Below are 12,414 nucleotides of genomic sequence, written 5' to 3'. Positions count from 1 at the left end.
GGAAGACCCCACACTGCTCCCCGGGCGCCGCACAATGACAGCCCACTGCTCCGCAAGGGGATGGGTTAAATGCAGAGGTAAATTTCTCCAATGTGAGACAAATAAAGTTCTATTATTGCACCGATACCAGTATCAGGCAGGCCCAGATCCAGCACTAAAATGGTGGTATTGCTATCAGCGAGTACCAACAAAAAGGGGACCGATACCATTTTATGAGCCAAAAGTTTATTCAACTATTGTCACCCATTCCAGGTAGGCAATAAAAAGTTCTACTGGATTCTCTTTGTTTTAGTCTTTTTTCCTGCTTCACAAAGGTAGGCAGCAGCTTGACAAAGCCATGATGGCAATTATTTGACATCCAAGTAGTATGCAGTTCTTCATATATAAACAAACACACCAATTTCAAACAGATGGTATCGGTATCGGTCGATACTGCACAGCCAGGTATCGGTGCAAAAAAATGGCATCGGTGCAACACTAATTATTAGCCAATTTCTACCATTTTTATACAACTTCAGCATCAATTGGCTCACAAAGGTTAATGCAAACGTTATTTGGCTGCTTATTTACAGATAAATCAGCAATTTTATTCACAAGAAATGAAGGCTGAGGGCAGTGCACCCCCACACACATTTGCTTCCTGTGTCAAATAGCTTTAAATGGAAAATGTCCCTCATCTTTGATCAAAGTGTTCATTTGATATAAAAGTAAAACAAACAAAACGGTAGTTTACGATTTTTTTTTCTCCGCTTTTGTATCGTCCAATTTTCCTGTCCAGAACATGTTCCATGCAGAGCATGTGTTTCATACAGGAAGATTACTGTGGGCGGACCGCCTCCAGCGAGCCTTTAATATCCTCCCAATGCAAACAGAAAGCCTAGCTGTCAGTGAAAGCTCTCACAAACTCATCTCAAATTATGCTAAAAATAGGAGAATTTACTGGAAATATGAAAAGTGCTTATAAATTTTTAGTCGAATCTTACATAAGAAAAAAAAAAAATCTAAACTTCTCCCTTAATTCCTGTTTGATAAAAGGTTTATTACCACCAAAAAAAAAAAGCTTTCCAGCTTGTCAGGTCGTTTTGACATCAGTCTGCTGCTCCGGATTTCTGAAAGCAAAATGAACCCGTTTATTTAAATCTAACAGTAAACATTATTTTATGTTCAGCAAATGGATCATTTTCCTCCTCTTTGTGTCCAAAGCAGCCTTGGAACCAGAGAGTTCCCTTGTGAAGAAATGTTTTTCCTTCTTCTTTTCACTTTTTCTCTTATGTCTATTAGAAATATTCATGTTGCCGATTAGAACTTTCCAGACTTTACCTCAAATTTTCCAAAGTATCTCGGTACGAATACCAATCCCTCCTTTCATCTGAGATTTGAAGCTTTTCTTCATTATTGTTTGAAGTAGGCATGGGCCTGTTTAGGATATTTGTTTTTTATCGTTAAAGACTTAAACCAATCAGGATGTTTAAGGTCCTTTTAATTAGATACCATGGTAACCGCTGATGGTACTAGAAATTGTCTGCCTTTTTTGGCCATTGCTATAAAATGCAACACAGCTTGATGAAAGGAGGATACTATACTTTTATTTAAAGTTTCTGTTGATAAGAAACAATAAATATTCTGTATTTAAATGGCTGTTAGTATGGCAACAAAATGGCTTTTTTTTTTACTTGTTTTTACTTCAAATCTGATAGTGGCCCATGCCTAGTTTGAAGCAGCCTCCGGCTCAGTGTGGAGGTGGACTAACAGGAGGACGTGAAACTGAGGCAGTGCAGCCGTACTGTAAGACAGGAGATACTGAGGGGAGAGAAGTAAGTGCAGATGGAAAGAGCAGAAGAAGAAGAGGGAAGGCGGGGAACCGGTTCTCGAGGTTTTATTTTTCTAGAGCCAGAAGCTCCTGAGAGGACAATGGATTTAGTTATGTGTTGACAGTCTGTGAGACGTTAGGGTTCAGATAGAGGGAGGATGACAGATCTTAAATTTAATACCTTGGTGGTTTTATGTGTGATACTTTCTCCTTTTTTTCGTCTTGACATAACATTTGATACTGTAAAATATTGTCCTGTTGTATATGTGGCATTGAGGCACTTCATAATTCTCTTTATATTTTTGTACATCAATTATTGTTCCAGTTCTGATGAGAGGTATTATTAAAAAAAAAAAAAAAGACGTATAACCTAAATGAATAAAATATAAATCAATTACCAAACTCTTTTTCAGTTTTTGTTTCTTTATTTTGAATTTTAAGAAAAACAAACATTGGAGTTCCCATATATCTGTCCAGAGAAAAATCTACAATTTAACGTGTTTAAGCTGTAAAAAATATTTATCATAAACTTTCGACTATTTTGGGACCTCCAAATCTTCCACTAATGGTACCAGTTCTGCAAAGGCATGAAAATCTGACTAAATTAACAGCAGCTTCTGCAGGGAGGCTTTGGTGCAAGTTTGGATCAGTGCCTAAAAGATTTTCTCCTCAGCAGATCATGTTTTCATTCAGTGCTGAATAGGAAGGAGGCGCCCCCTGGTGGAGAGTTGATGAATAGCACAGAACATATTTATTCAATAAGGCCTGGGTTGGTTTGATGTTCAGCAAGGTTAAAAAAAACAAACAAGAAAATGGCGTTCATATTTCATGAAGCTGTTTAATCAATTTTATTTGACTTTGAAAGAAAAATGGATGTATAAAATGGATGCTTTTTTGGTTTTTAATTCATTTTATATTTAATCTTTTATCTAGTAACTTATGTTAATTAATTATGGAAGTCATATTTAAATTCTGGCTTAAACATGTATATAAATGTACTCATTATGAGACGATATTGTCCCAAAATTTAGAAAATTTCTATTTTAAAAAAAGATCTTGGCTGTGTCCGCATTCCATGGGCTGCATCTTTCAAATATCCGATACTTTAAAAATGTCCATAGCTGTATATTGGTTATTTATTCTCCAGATGCACAGTTTTATATTGTTAAAACACTTTACAATATTTTATTGTTTATATTTTAACTCTACACTATTATGTTATTCGTATACATTTTTCTAAGGTCCACATTTGTGTGACCATTTTCAACAATCTTTCTACTGCTGTAAATGTGCCCATTGTGGGACATTAAAGAGACATTCTATTCTATTCTACAAAAGGGGTAGAAAGGTATAAGTAAATCTAAACAATGCATGTATAAAAAATATATCTGCAGAATTTCCAATATTCAACAACAAAAAATACTTAGTTTAGCAAATTGTGCAAAACAACAATAAAAAAAAAAATCCTATCAGATTTATAGTCCCCACCGATATATTAGATACCAGATATATTAGTATCTGTCCTTAAATTAAACCCATTTACACAGTAACAGATAAAAACCTTTAGATAAACCAAACATTACCGCCACATATCTGACTCTATAACCATTAAAACAACTATTTTCATTCATTTCAGACGGAACTATTCACAGACTTGGATTATATTAAACGGAACTCCCATGAATTCAAACAGAGCCCTTGTCTTAAAATCTGTTTTTTTCGTTATCTTATGCAGGCCAGTTAGTTATATGTCAGCCTGAACACCTAAATTCGGCCAATCATATATCAACGGTCATCTGTCAATCAATTTTTTTTTCTGTCATAGCATCTTGATTCAGATGTCGCAGCTAATATACGCAACGGTTGAAATAAGAATAATTTCCGTTCACGGGGATGGACGTCTGTGTCTTCAGCAGGCGTAGAGCTAACAGAACTGCCAGCGTTGCGAGGAAAGGGCTCAAACATGTACGGCTTCCTCCTCTAAATAAAAAATGGATGACGGAGGAGACTCATCCACGACCTCTGACACTAAACTCTCCTCCTCTTGCATGTTTCCGCTGTCCATAGCGTTCCTTGACAGTGTCGTTTCTAAGTCACCAATTTAGTGCTATTTGGTCCCAATGGAATTTCCCATTAGGAACCTACTAGCAATAAGTTGCTGACTGGTTAGCAAGATGCTTCTGTTAAACCAGCCACCACCAAACTTGCTTATGAACCTTCCGCCACAACAATCTCGCCCCCTGATAAACGACCAATCACATTTACTTTATTCACTCGTGTAAAGTTGGGCACCACTCAGGAGAATTCGGAAATGCAACAGTTGGTACAGCTTCCTTACGACTTTAAATTAATGTCTATGCAGGGGGTTAAAACATCTCGCCTGGTCAACCAGACCAACAATCACCCTAACGACTCCCCTTTTCAGAGGTATAGACCAGTATCAAGGTATTGCAGGCAAAGAAAAACCTCAACGACTCCCCATTTCTAAGGGATGGACCTGCTCTTCCGGTTCAATTTGCATGGCTTCTAAGCCAAAACAAAGCTTTGTTGGGCTATTCTATAAACCTTGGAATTCAATGCTAATCCAGACATAAGCCTAGCGCCATTCTCCCGGCTTTACAAGCAAAATCAATGGGAACTACTAGACACATCTGCAATCAACAATTATTGAAGATTTCCAGAGGACTTCACCATTGAAATTCACCAGAGTTACAGTGAAACTGACAATGCCCACGTGCATGGCAGCTGGATGCTGGAATACATCGAGTAAAGTGATTCCTGTGATTCCTGATCCTCCACGGACGGGTTCCAAGTTGGATCGCCAACTTGAAGAGGGAGGATTTACCATCGAACTTCTGGCCAGAGAAAAAACACGTAATGTGTAGCCAACATTTGGAAGAAGAATGTTTTCAAGATGACTTGGATAATAGCGCGTTGTGACAAACACCAGATACAGCACTGGGACTTGATCAACAGCCGATACCGCACCGTGACGTCACAAACCAGTAGGTGGCAGTAGTGTTCTGACAAACATGGATGCCTCCAGTAAAGCACATTCAAATGAAAATTACTCTTAAAAACACTCATTTATTGAACAGTATGTAATAATTTTATATTTAAAGTACTTTGAGTAGTTTGAATTCTGAATATGACCGGACTTTTCATTTAATCCAGGCTTAAAAGGTCGTTAAGAGTCAGGCAGTGCTAGTATGCACCATCAAAACAGACTAATGCTTTTTGCAGCATTCTGGGGTTCTTTAAAGGAGCAGCAGGACTTCATGTTTATCCTTTTACCAGAGCTGCCATTAAAATCCAATCCTGACTATTTCTGTACTGTGCAAAAACATTTTAAGCACTGAAGATTTAGTGCACAAAAGTTTGTCCGGAATATTTTCTCAAAGTATATTAATCTAAATTAAATTTTGCATCTTCTACTGGCTTGAACTCTGGAATCTTTGACCTTTGAACAAACCAATTAAATTATATTTATATAAACTTGAAACTGCACTGCTACGGAAGAGGATTAGGGCCACTGGGAAAAAAAAAAAGTTAACTGATTTTAAAATTTTATTTCAATTTAGTATGGGGAAAAGTCAGAATTCTGAGAAAAAAGTCAGAATTCTGAGATTAAAGTCAGAATTCTGACTTTTTTCCCATACTAAATTAAAATAAAATTTAAAAATCAGTTAACTTATTTTTTTTAGTGGCCCTAATCCTCTTCCGTAGCACTGCTGAAAAAAAATCCCTTTTTTCACTAATTAATACTACAGAAAAAACAAAACTCATTTTTAAACTTGCCTTGAAATTTGGATCCAACTAATTTGCAGCGGCCCCTGCTGGAGCATCAGTGCCATGACGTTTGGAGGGAAAATGAAGCAAACCAGAACCAAGGGAAGCGAGTGACACCATGAATGGCAATAAGCTTTTTATTTAAACATTAAGGCAGTGTCTTTTTTTGTGTGTTTTTCGTTTTTACACTGCTATCCACAAAGCTTGCTGGTGGGCATGTAGAATTTAACCATGTGTATATTTCTTTTCATAATACCACCCTTGAAGCAAGCAACATAAATATTTACATCTCTTCAATTGTATATACAATCCTTGATATTATACAGTGGGTTATAATAAAAAAAAAAGAAATATGCACAAAACGGCTGGACAATGTAATGTTTGTCAATTATCTTCCCCTCCCGTGATTGGACAGTTCAGGGGAACGCATCAGTGTTTGACGCGTCCTTTTAGGTTTTAATGATTAATTCTATTTTTGAGAAAATAAATGTGCAACAAAAGAATAAACAATATGAATGAATGCATGTTAAAAAGTATTTTCATATTACTTTTAGAAAAAACTTAGAAATCTTTTTCAGAGAACAGCTGGGTGCGCCTTCGCCCGTTTCAACGTGTCGGCGGTGGCACCGATTCACGCAGAGGGGCCTTCCTGTTTCTTCCTCTGCTGGTCTGACTGGGAGAAGCTAAAGCAGGCGAGTCGTGCTGGATGCTTCGCCGCCGACAGCGAGGACAGGAGAGGAGGTAGTCCTATAACAGTCGGGTCTGCGCTGTGATGAGACGAGGCGAAGACGCAGGGGAAGTCTTCCCGGACGCTTCGCATGAGGTTGCACAGAAATACTGCATGAAAATGTGAGTCACATTAAGCAGAACGCCGTCCTCTCGGCTACCTCTGACCCGTACAGACAAAGGAGGTGCAATGAAGTACACTTAAAGTAGTTTATGCTGCATGTTTTAAAGTATAAAAAAACTCTAGTGGAGGTCCATGGAAGCAGTGCAGAATAAGTAAAAACAATTAAAAGCTAAGGCAGTGACAGATTTGGAGAAATGGGGGAAAAATATTCAAAAGAAAGCAGGATGTTTGATTTTTAATTCTCCATGTAGACAGTATGAACCCTTAAAAAGCAGTCGGGGGTTAAAGTAAAGAAAAAATAAAATAAAAAATTGTGCGTCAATTAACTTCAGCTCTATAATTTTTGAAAATGAATGGCACTTAACACTAAGAATATCTCTTAACTGTACAAAATCTGCCGAGATGAGGAGATGAATCCAGGCACCTCCATGGGGCAGTAAAAGCTCCTGGATGGGACTCCAGCAGTTCAGATCAGAGCCGAGGGAGGGGGGGGGTGGTGGCGTCATAGAAAGATGGCTTTTTTTTTTTCTTTAAATCACCTCCTTAATGCAAGAGGGATCCAAACCTGCAGCTTTAAAGGTGGATCTGCAACCAGCAGCTTAGGGTTTCCACGGCGACGTGATTGTCGCTGCAAGTGGGACAGCGTTAACAGGAAGCGGCACTTCTGCCTATTCCCAGAAATGCCACCATGATCAGCTCGACAACTAAGTGCTTTATATGCAAAGAACTGTTCCAACAAACACAGACATGGTTAATATTAAAAAAGAAAGTGTCTCTTCCTCAGTGCCGTCTGGCAGATCCTCTCAGGCTCCATCAGATTCTCCACCAGCACCAAACCGCTCCGTTACCCTGTAAACCTCTGATATGATCCCACCCCTGCCTCTCCACCCCATCCTCTTACATCTTTGCAGATAACAGACAAAAAAATGACACCATCAAAAGTTTCACCACCAAAATGTACTAAAAGTTGCAGCTCACAAAAAAAAAAAAAAAAAAACAACAGAACAAAACAAAAAACACAGGACTGGACTGAGAGTTCCAGAGAGACAAATCAAAGAACAAAAACCAAGAAAAACCAGAGATGCTGATTCTTCTTCTGTGTTCTTGTAGTGGTAAGCGGCCCACCGGCACACGGAGTTCACTGCTGAACATGAACGTGAGGTGTGAGCAGATAACAGCGAACAAGCCAAACGCACGGCTCGATGCGCCCGTACTGATAAGGCCAGTGAGGAATAGTAGTAAAGTAAAAAAAAAAACTACCGAAAACGAGTGATTTGTCCTTCAGCGTAGTCCTGGAGTGAATGCATAACATGTAGGTGGGTAGAGACAGAGCCACACAGTTCCCCTTTTTACAATCCTCATCATCCACGAAGGGAGCAGGGGGGCTTTATTTATGGCTGACAGAGGGAGGGGGGGAGGCAGAGCTGCGGATTCGTTCGGGTGTCCTCTCCATATGTGGAGCTGCAGGTTCTTTGCCGCAGTCTTTCTGGTCACTCGCTGTCAGACAGGGTTTCATACTGAGATGAAAGCAGAGGCTTAGGCTCCTCCTCCCAAGAGCGGCCCTGTCCGGGACCCGGGCCGCCCTGCTGGCCGGAGGAAGGGGAATGGGCTGAGACTGTCCCGCTGGGGAAACGCATGATCAGCGGGCTGCAGGGATAGGTCGAACCTGCAGGAGAAGGAGAAGGGGTGGATTATTAAAAAGACTGATGATGAAATGTAAATGAATCTTGTAGGTTGTCAAGCATTAGCTGTAGGATCAGGACAAAGTTTACATTTTTAAACAACTATAGATACTAAAACTGGAGTCTTCTTTGTATTCCCTACAGACTATAGACCCTCACTGCGTCCATCCTGGTATATGGAGAAAGATGCAAAAAAAAAAAACGAGCTACACTGCTGCGCTCCATTCAGCCTTCATGTTATCAGCTTAAAGTGCTGCTCTCTCTCACTCTCATATGCCTGAACATGTTTAAAAGGAGAATTAATAAAGGTGAAAAAAACCTGCTTAAACAGTTACTAACCTAAAGACTTGATGTTTAGAAAAACATTTACACAGAAAATGACCATTAAAACTGCAGTGATGACCACAAAATGTGGCCATCAAAGAAAGCTAACGGCATCTACCCATGATGCTGAGAGCTGGAATATTTCTGAGACATTTGAACTAATCAGCAGCCATGAATTAGAGAGTAATCATGATGCCAGATGTTTATGTGATGCCGTCATTATGTGAGCTAGCAACTGCTAACGTGGCGCTTTCTGAATTAAACAGAACTTCAAAGCCATTATGTTTTATCTGCGCATTCATTAGTGATCAGTCTGTGTCGGGGGGGGGGGGGGTCTCCACCTGCAGATAGGGGCCGGTCCTCCCACATCCGGTTGGTAAGAGGGGTCCGTCGGTTGCAGTCTCCCTCGGAGTGAACTGACGACACCGACGAAGGCCTCTCGCTGCCGGACAGACCCGGTCCTGGGGACTTGGACTTGCGTCCGTTAGAGCGGCCGCCGCTCTTAGAGGACTTTGAGCCGCCTGAAACACAGGAGCAGAGAAGCTGATGAAAAAAGAAATAAAAAACCCCGACAAGCTGGAGTCAAAACATTTGAAATCTCTATGTGTGGAAAAATATTTAAGGCATAAGAAAAACAGCTGATTTGTGGAAACTTACATAATTTTATCTGTTATCTAAAAAAATAAAATAAAAATCTAGTTTAATGTTAAAATATTAATTTCTAGTTTGATGATTATGATTTCAATTACATGAAAACCAGATAAACTCAGATTCCGTATCTGCTTTTCCCTGGAGGCTGTAAAAAGAAAAACGTCTTCCTGCTAATAAACCTGGTCCCTTCAGTGCAGCCTAAAGGGTTGGTTATACTCCCGCAGCGATCTTCACAGGTATGATGCAGATATTTTTGATTTATGCTTTTGAAGCGTGGTCTGTGCTACCTCATTCCACGCCACAATGCAAGAGGGACAATCACGAACTAGCTAGTAACGTGGGTGTCCGTGTGTCAGTTTGACGATCTTGTTCGCCGTCTACAACCCCCTCATCCGTCTGGGATAGAGGTGCGCCGGGACAGAGTTTCTGCCATTAGGTACACCAAACAGGAAATAGGCATAGTGTAGAGCGGATGTAGAATTGACCAATCAAAGTCCTCCTTCCTCTCCTCCCACACAATAGGCTCATATATGCTGGATTAATCCTGGTTTAATTCTTATTGAACAATAAAAACGAAACACCACAAAATAATAAAAAACAAGCTCAGTTTCGGATGCACTCAGCTGAGTGGCATCATTATTGTTATTAACTGTGTATAGTTCATTAGACGGTTTGTAAAAAAATACACTCATATAATATGTTTCAAACTGCAATAAAGATCTTAAAAGAACGATGTATTTGAGTATTTTATTTTCACACTACGACTTGGAATTATGGGTAATCCAGAGCGTAGATTAAAACCTTAACCGTTAAGTACAATGTGTTAGTACCAAAAAGAGATTGTTAAGCGGATTCCAGAAAAGAAAAAGGAAAAAAGAGCTGCTGGAAGAACGGGAAAAAAAATTCCCAGAAGAACCGAAGATGGAGAGGTGGACGTTGCTGTTACAGTGAGTAAAGATTGCGACTAAGAGATGAATGGAGAGAGCGTGGGTGAAACTCAAAATAGCCCCATGGCCTGTTGTGCTAACATGTGGTGGTGCGCTGTCATCAATGGTTCCATTCAAGTTGCGCAGTCACTATTTTTCCTGTTTGTGATGTATATACTACTGAGAATTGCATAATCTTCTAGGCCGATTTATGTAACTGTTGCCGTATCCCGAACCTTTATCAGGTGTTCTACTTCATATGGGGCCAGATAATGATGCTTACGGGCCTATTGTGTCGTTACGCCATTGTCTTCCTTCCACTCAATTTCTCAACAAAATAATTTGTCAACTTTAGCGTTTGTCTCATCTTTAAAGCTGCAAGATATAACAATAAATAATAATACAGGGTTTATACAGGAATGAATAACTCTAATTTAATACTTTTTAATGTTCTTAGAAATAATTTTAATGTCATCAACAAGTAACCATGACTCTCGTATATATAAGGGAAAATCCTTCGTCATCTTTACCGACAACAGGCTGCAGCCATGTCCTAAATTTCTCGTTTTCTAACCACTTTTGTTGAAATTTGCATTTTCCACATTCTCTAGCGTTTTCTCCGATTCGAGCTTCTTTTCCGAACACATGGCTTTACGATCAACCGGAAACAGCTACGCACAAATATATCGCGATATAATATATCTGATGAAACTCTTTTTATATAAATTTTTTTTGTAAATGCCATAATGATCACATTTAACTAATTTTAATACCAATTCAGGCCTTAATTTAAAAATGAATAATTTAATGTTTTTTAATGACGTGTGGAAACCCTGTAATAAAGCTAAAATAATCCCTTTGTCTAAAACGAATCTTAAATTGTAAACTTCTTTAACCGAATTACTGGAAAAAGTCGTATATGTTTTTGAAATAGAATTCCAATTTTAAGGAATGAATTCGCAAATTTAAGGACAGTGAGGATTGGGTGAAGTTCTGATTTAGGAGAACAAATTACTAAAGAGATTCTATGAAGCAGTGAACATAAGCAGATTAAGGCGGTGGAGGATTGTCACCTTGTGAGAATGAGTCTTCTCGTCCGTCGGCGGAACCTGCTGGGTTAGCAGCGCTGGACGAGGAGCGCTCCTCAGACGACTCGTCGTACTTCCCCATTAAGGCCTTTCTGATTATGGCCTCCAGACCTATGGAGTTACCGGATGCCTCTGGAGCCGGGTGGCTGCGCACGCTCACAGGTCCTTTAAGGTGAAAGAAAAAAAAATATCCGGTTTGTTAATTCAGAACAGAGTCTGCAGCGTTTGAAAAATCTTCCTCACATATTCAGTGCAGTCTTCTTACTGAACAGCTTACCTGCAGTGGTGGATGCTGGCATGTTGAAGATCTCCGTTCCTGGCTGACCTGCATCTAAAATCATCAAAAGAGAAACCAGAGGTCAGCTCGGTCTGGTCTTAATGATTTAGTCCTTCGTACGCTTGAGGCGAGGCTCACTGAATTCTGGCTCGTTTCCATCTCCCGTCCTCTTCTTGATCATCTCCTGCTTCTTGGACTTGACGATGGCCGACGTGCTCTCTGTCAGCTTGCTGAAGAAAGCCGGAGCCTGAGAGGCATTGGGAGGAGAGCGGGAGGCCAGTCTGTTGGCGGGAAAAGAAAACAGAGTCAGGTTCACAGCAAGCTAAATAATCCATGACGGTTACAAAGGTCACCAAGCTTTTTTAATTCTGTATTTTACATGTTAAGATCGGTCATCCTGTTAGCTTTAGTTTTGGCCGTTTTGCTGTAAAAAACAGCAGTTTTTTTTGTTTTGCTGGCTGCTGTTTAGAAAAGTTTTCCTCCAACCAGCAGCTTACTGGGTTACAGCCACCGAGCGCAGTGAGAGTCGACAGGACTGAGAAGCAACTCAGTCTTTGAGTTTCTTTGCATTGGAGAAAAAACTTCTCTAGACTTGAGTATAATCTAAAAAAATCCAATAATTTTTCCATTCAGTGAAGCCAACACACTAATAAAATAAACTGTTAACAGAGCTGCTCAAATGTATTATGATTGCAACTGTAAATATTTGGAAGCTATGCTGTTTAATGCATCTTAAACCAGTTAACTAGAAAAAGCTGTTTCGGAGAAACAGCAAGTGGGAATGCTTTTGCTGAATGAATAAAGCTGAAATTAACTGCAGAACATATGAAAATGTGATAGGAAGTCATCAGAAACTTCAAACTGCAGAAAACAATTGAATCATCTGAAGATTTTTGTAGGGTAGAATTATTTGGCACTAAAATGGCAGAAAGAAACTCATCTTAAAAGCTGCACAGCCAAACCATACATAATATCAAAAATGTCATTAATATGTGCACTAGAAGGGTCTTAATATAA

The 12,414-nt window shown here is 39.5% G+C and overlaps 1 protein-coding gene across 1 annotated transcript; it reads right to left on the bottom strand.

The window, feature by feature from the left end:
• Positions 1-5,720: 5,720 nt before the first annotated feature.
• LOC119790890 (nuclear receptor corepressor 2-like) lies at positions 5,721-11,719 on the bottom strand (the record flags this gene model as incomplete). Its single annotated transcript, XM_038296631.1, has 5 exons — positions 5,721-8,115; positions 8,797-8,976; positions 11,106-11,285; positions 11,398-11,451; positions 11,536-11,719. Coding segments are annotated over 5 exons (774 nt in total), but the record flags the coding sequence as incomplete, so codon positions are not given.
• Between the last annotated feature and the right edge of the window lie 695 nt (positions 11,720-12,414).

The sequence above is a fragment of the Cyprinodon tularosa genome, unplaced genomic scaffold, assembly GCF_016077235.1.
Source record: "Cyprinodon tularosa strain WSP-4 unplaced genomic scaffold, ASM1607723v1 ctg373, whole genome shotgun sequence".
NCBI lineage: Eukaryota > Metazoa > Chordata > Actinopteri > Cyprinodontiformes > Cyprinodontidae > Cyprinodon > Cyprinodon tularosa.
Note: the sequence above shows the minus strand (reverse complement) of the source record. Positions and strands in the feature narration are given on the sequence as shown.